This window comes from Sinocyclocheilus anshuiensis, unplaced genomic scaffold (genome assembly GCF_001515605.1).
Source record: "Sinocyclocheilus anshuiensis isolate Anshui unplaced genomic scaffold, SAMN03320099.WGS_v1.1 scaffold387, whole genome shotgun sequence".
Taxonomy (NCBI): Eukaryota; Metazoa; Chordata; class Actinopteri; order Cypriniformes; family Cyprinidae; genus Sinocyclocheilus; species Sinocyclocheilus anshuiensis.
Window position 1 is genome coordinate 233,158 of NW_015549624.1, and position 6,389 is coordinate 239,546.

The window sequence follows — 6,389 nt, forward strand, 5'->3', positions numbered from 1 at the left end:
AGCAAATAAAATGTAAAATGAACTCTAGATTTACATTATAAAAGCAGTGATATGCAAACAGTGTCAAAAGCTTGGCACTCTCTCAGATAATGTCACTATGAAATAACATTCATCCGTGCAAAGCTCTAGTTCGTGATGAAATTATAAATACGAGACTGCACAGGCATAAATACATCTCACCACAAATCCTCCAACTGTCTGCAAAGACCGGTCTCTTTATCTGTAGGTAAGGGCAGCTGATGTACTGGGATATCATTCTTTCTGTCAATCTAACTGATAGTTTGTGGCTGAAGAGATGCTTTAACAACATCATGGCCAGCAAGTGATGGATAGGCCTGTTGTTTGGCACTGACACAGCATAGGGGAGGCAACACATACAGGGGAACCGTATGAAGAACTCAAGATCTTTAACTAAAGATCACAATTCTCTGAAACTTCACAGTAGAGGAAGTAATTAGATCAATTTCATATGTATCCTAATTACAGAAACACAATGAAGGAATTCAGTAGGGGACATGGCTGCATAGAAACTCAAGAACTTGAATAGTCAGCAACTCGCCGTTTCCTCTTTTGAACACTTGGTTCACTCCACCCACCTTTGTTCATAATTCACACAGTACATATTCAAAAGAACCATTATGCTGAGAGCCAAACAAAAACGGCTTACTGCTTAAAACAAAAACTTACACTCACACATCAGCGTCCTCTTAAAACTATTGAAATAATGAACCAAGTATGTACTGTAGTTCCACAATAATTAAAATGATTCATTGTGCTTTTAATCGTGTATTGAAGGTGTCAAAAAAGATATTTTTTTGGCCACTCAACTGTCATGGGAACAACTATACATTAACAAAAAAAGAAAAGAAAAGAAAGAATCTGATGCTTCAAAAAGTAGCATAAAAGCCTTGCTCCTGGTTAAATATTCATAGAAAGGATGACGGCAGAAGACAGAAATGTTGCCACTAGTTCTGGAGATTATATGTTTCAAAAGTCGTTATAAGACAATCAATTGGAGAGGACATTTTGATGGGTTTTTGCAATGGAAATGGGGAGGACAGTATTCAAGTGAGAGCAGCAAATGCAATCAATAGACTGAAGAGGCGTGAATGCCTCTCAAATAAGCCATGAGAAGATGTGCCCACAAGAGTCCTACCTGACACCTAATTCATCATTAAGGGTGCTGGAGTGGGTGCGTGGGTCTCCTGTGCTGGATTGTTCTAACAGGCATTAATAGTAACAGCGACACAGAGGACGCTCGTGGTGGTGGATGTAGGCTGATCAAATAAGATTACTGCTTCTGTAGGACAGGCTTTCTTGCAGGAAGAGCACCCAAGTTGTTTCCCAATGAAAATTAATAACATTTGTATTTATAAACAGAATGTTTTCCAACAATTGGCAGACATAACCTTGCATTTTCTTTGTCTAATCCTGTTCTTTGAAGACCCTTCTGCAAAGGTTACTGCCGACACACCTGCTCTGGTGCCTAGTATTGATTAGTTAGTTCAAGTGTCTTTAGTTAAGGTTGAAGCCAAACTCTTGCAGGAGTGTGACCCTCCACAAGAAGGATTGGACACCTCTGATATGGAACCACTGTAAGGTCAATGGCAAAACTCACCTTTAAGTCTCGAGCCACCTCCAGGTGATTGTCGTAGACCAGAACGTTGGCTGTCAGGTTCATCCTGTCTTTAGCGACAGTGGATTCTCCTTCTAATGCATCAGATGCAACTGCAACGTTCAATAAGGGATGTTGACACTTGGTCCCGTCCCACACCTGATCACATTGGGTAACCGTTAGTTGTACAAACTGGATTTGAGATTCAATGATTTTGAAGATTCAGATTCAAGTTAAAATAGCACCTTTAGTAGGATACAACGACTATCCATGACGGCCTTGGCCAGCAACTGGCAGGTCAAATCAAAGTACATCCCGGGCTTTACCGAGGACAGAGAGACTGTGAGGTCATTTGATATCCAAGACTGGTTGGCAGCCCATTGGCGAAGCTCCTGCACCGTACGTATATCGGATTCTCCAAAGTGAAATGATTTGCTGGAGGTATGAGGGACTACAGGACTGTCAATTGTTCCATCGAATGTGACTGTAGACCAACCATAAGTGTTCAAGAGTGACATGGAGTCCCTGAACATTTCAGTCTGGGAGGATATGGGAAGAGAAACAATTAGCCAATTAGAGCCTTAAAGTTAAAATGACTTGAAATTGGTGACGCTCCAGAAATCACCTTAATACATTTCGCCAAGACATTTATTTTAACATTAGAACTATATTTGACCAATGTGTTTGCAATGTTTAAAATTTAAGGTGTCTTCAAACTGACAGCTCTTTAGTCATTGTAGGTTGGCAAGTTGCTGTTTTGTTGCTCGCAAGCGTTGTTGCCTACTCAACTACAGTATCCAATCCCATCAGGAGGCGAATAGCATGACCACTATTTGTCAATGCAAATCAACATCTGCTCTTTTTTATGTTTTATATGAATAAGATGCTCAACATAGAACGTCAGGTTTTCCAGAGCCTCTTTCATGAACATCTTGGCGAGGTATGTGTGTTTTCTGGGAATGTTTCAGGTGGTACTCCTTGATTACTTTTAGTCAGGTGTGTCCATTTTTGCTCCTAGAGGGCCACATTCCTGCAATGTTTGGCTCCAGTTTGCTCCAACACAGCTGCCTGGAAGTTTCTACTGGTCAGGTGTGTTTAATTATGGCTAAACTTTGCAAGAAGGTGGCCAACCATAAACAGAATTGGACTTCACTGCTTAAAGGATTAGTTCACTCCACAATGAAAATGTCCTGATAATTTACTCACCTCCATGTCATCCAAGATGTTCATGTCTTTCTCTTTCAGTCGAAAAGAAATTAAGGTTTTTGAGGAAAATATTCCAGGATTTTTCTTCACGCATTATGCAGTCATATTGGAAAGGTCACGTGTGACGTAGGCAGATTCCTCAGCTGGGATCGTGTAGAGCCCTTTGAAGCTGCATTGAAACTACAATTTGGACCTTCAACCCCTTGGTTCCCGTGGAAGTCCACTATATGGAGAAAAATCCTGGAATGTTTTCCTTAGAAACCTTAATTTTTTTCGACTAAAGAAAGAAAGACATGAGCATCTTGGATGACATGGGGTTGAGTAAATTATCAGGAAATTTTAATTCTGGAGTGAACTAATCCTTTTACAGCAAATACGTGATTTGGGCCGACTTTCAATATTCCAAGGAACAAATAAACAGGCCAAATATCCTTACCTTAAATCTGTGAAGTCGGATAATGTCCCCCACTCGGAAGATGACTGGGTGATCCTCCAGTTTTTTAGAGAAGATGTTGCAGCCCACTTTAACATCCGACTGATCAGTGATCTTTAGTGTAGAGCAGTAATCTAGTGACAAATAATGAGGTACTGACTAAAAAAAAACTCTAGCATGAGTGATATGCTTGTGACTATGCAAAGTGACCGAATATAAACATGTCTTAATGTACTGCTTGTAAAGCTAAAAGACAGAAGTAGCCACACTTCAATCTTCAACAAAAGGATCAACCTTTTATAATCACTTACAGTGTTCTGAACCCATGAAACTAATGGAAACAACTTACCACAATTTGCATTTTTGTTTAATTTGATCATTTTGATATCATTTATATGAGTTCTTTCTGCTTTTGCCCAAGACATGTTTAGCCCTTCAAGACTGAGAATATCTACAGGTCAATATATATAGGAGTTGCAGCCTCACTGAGCATTGATCCAGGATCAATTGGTTACCTTTTGGACATGATGCACAATTCCCTCTACCGATTACACGGAACGGGGGTGTTTACATTCTGTCCACTTATCAAAACACTGATATTTCAATAAACCAATTGAGGGTGCCAGAGATCGATTTTTGGCACTTTATCTATCACACGTTACATGTCATGATCCAAGCAATGATCAATGAAGTAAAGTGTATTTACATGAAGAAAATTGCATGAAGTTGGTATGGTTATGCACCATGAGAGAGTGTTTTGGCAATAATTGGTTTATGTCAGCTTTTCTTCAGATGCATTCTAAGACTTTATGGTATAAATAATCTCATGCTAACACTGCAGAGAGCAAACTTCATTGTTCACGGTCAGTAGCACAAGCCAAGATCTCAGTTTTGTTTTGGTTGCCTCTGAAATGTTATTTGATCACTAAAGTGCAAAGTATCATTTACAAACTTGCCTCGAAGAAGTCTCTTTATGACATACTCTGAGAGAAAAGTTCAACTATTCTGATATCCATTAGAGTTTTTTTTCTTTGTTTTGACGTCTATTTCGAAAGTGGCCCTGAAAGTCATTTAGAAAGTCATCTTTTCTCTGGCCTCACTCTCCAGAGGGCTCAAATAACAATGGAAGACCCTATTACAGCCTTGCTGAGATGAAGGAAATTCACTGACCTGAACCTTTAGAGGGGAAAGGCTGTTTGAAGAAGGTCACCACACCATAGACGTTCACCACTGTCTTGGGCTTTAAATTGTTTAGGGGAACATAAGTGTATTTGGCCTTCAAAGAAATAGAGGAATATTGCCATTAAACAAATATTCTGGCTTTAACACAAGTTAAGCTTTAACGACAGCAATTGTGGCAAACAATACCTTATTGCAACATAATTTTCTGCAGACATTACTTAACAAATGCATGGCAGTGCATTGTGTTGAAGCGAAAACATTGTTTTAATGTCAAAAAATCCAATGCATGCATTAAAATGAACACTGAGCTAGTTTCCCTGATTTAATCTTCATTTAGTCTAGACTGCATGTGTCTGGAGGCATGCAGTGTTGAAGCACTTGATCTGGCTCAAACAAATTTAAAAGAAGTTTGCAAATTAAAAAGGATGTTGTACTCGAGTGAAGGAACAACCAATCACACAACCAGACAGAGAAAAGTCGACAAAAGCCAGTAGACAGAAGCCAATTTAGATAAAGAATCTCCTTGATCTCTGAGGGATAAACCGCATAAATGGTTTTACGACAAAGTGGGAGAGATTTGTCACTTAAAGAAATGCATACAGCACCTCTGAACTGGAAGGACCATGGGAGGGTTCGGCCGAGGGACATACCTATCAAACACATCCATATGGGAAAAAAATTAACAAAAATAAATATTAGAAAAAAAATATATTAGAGCAAGAAATATAGTTTTCAGCAAAAGTTCAAGAAGACAATGGTAAGGATTTTAAAATGCAAACAGATGCCACTCACATAGACACAATCATCTTTGCCATCCATCTCTAGCTGACAAGGATGTAGTTTGTCTCTGAGAAAAGATGGAGACTTTTTAATGGTGAAGTCTGCCAAAAGGACAACATCCTAAATAAAAAAAAACATAATTGTTGTAATGCATTTCATGATGTGTTATACCAAACATAATAAAAATGTTCAGTAAATAATTTAATTCATAAATGAAATTAATTAAAAATGGAAATATCTGATATATTTAATATGAGTAGGAAATTATATTTATATGCATTTTTTAATATATGCAGCTGGCTAAATTATTTATTTAATTAAAAATTTAAATTGAATATTGAAATATTTCACTAAAACACATTTTGTAAGAGCAGGCACTGATATTTTTACTTGCATTTTTTATATATGCAGATTGCCGTGTCATTTTTATTATTAAAAACTAGGGCTGCACGATAAATCGCATGCGATATTTAACGTGCATCTTGTCAGTAAAGCCGGTTCTGTAATCAGCGGTAAATCTCCATCACGTGCGGGCTTTCACATGGAGCAGCATTTACTACACAGAGCCATTGTTCACTGACGAGCTGCGCAAAACCACGATCATATTTTGCGCATGTTTTGCGCAACTTGTCAGTGAACAACGGCTCTGTGTAGTTAATGCTGCTCCATGTGAAAGCCCGCACGCGATGGAGATTTACTGCTCATTACAGAATGGCTTTACTGACAAGATGCACGTTAAATAACGCATGCGATTTATCGTGCAGCCCTATTAAAAACCCTTAATATTTATATATTTTGTGCGTGTATATTAAAAGCATGTCATTGTTAATAACCTGCTTCCTTCCACATTGAGACCGTTTTTATGGAAGCCCGTTTCCGCCACTGAATAAAAAAAAAAAAAAAGGTAATTGCGACTTTTTCTCACAATTCTGACTTTTTTTCTCGCAATTGCAAGTTTATATCTCGCAATTCTGACTTTTTTTCTCGCAATTGCAAGTTTATATCTCGCAATTCTGACTTTTTTTCTCAGAATTGCGTGATATAAACTCACAATTGCGAGTTATAAAGTCAGAATTGCGAGATATAAAGTCACAATTGCGAGAAAAACTTGCAATTCTGACTTTTTTTCTCGCAATTGCAAGTTTATATCTCGCAATTCTGACTTTTTTTCTC

General features: G+C 38.1%; 1 protein-coding gene across 3 annotated transcripts in view; it reads right to left on the reverse strand.

The window, feature by feature from the left end:
* Nucleotides 1–6,389, reverse strand: part of pot1 (protection of telomeres 1 homolog) — a 45,408-nt gene that overhangs the window by 20,060 nt on the left and 18,959 nt on the right. For all 3 annotated transcript variants that reach the window (XM_016448444.1, XM_016448442.1, XM_016448443.1), the window contains 6 exons: nt 5,229–5,336; nt 5,042–5,086; nt 4,425–4,530; nt 3,258–3,388; nt 1,861–2,154; nt 1,619–1,774 (listed from right to left, as the gene is read on the reverse strand). In XM_016448444.1, coding sequence (XP_016303930.1) covers nt 1,619–1,774; nt 1,861–2,154; nt 3,258–3,388; nt 4,425–4,530; nt 5,042–5,086; nt 5,229–5,336 — 840 coding nt within the window. The remainder of the gene's footprint in view (nt 1–1,618; nt 1,775–1,860; nt 2,155–3,257; nt 3,389–4,424; nt 4,531–5,041; nt 5,087–5,228; nt 5,337–6,389) is intronic.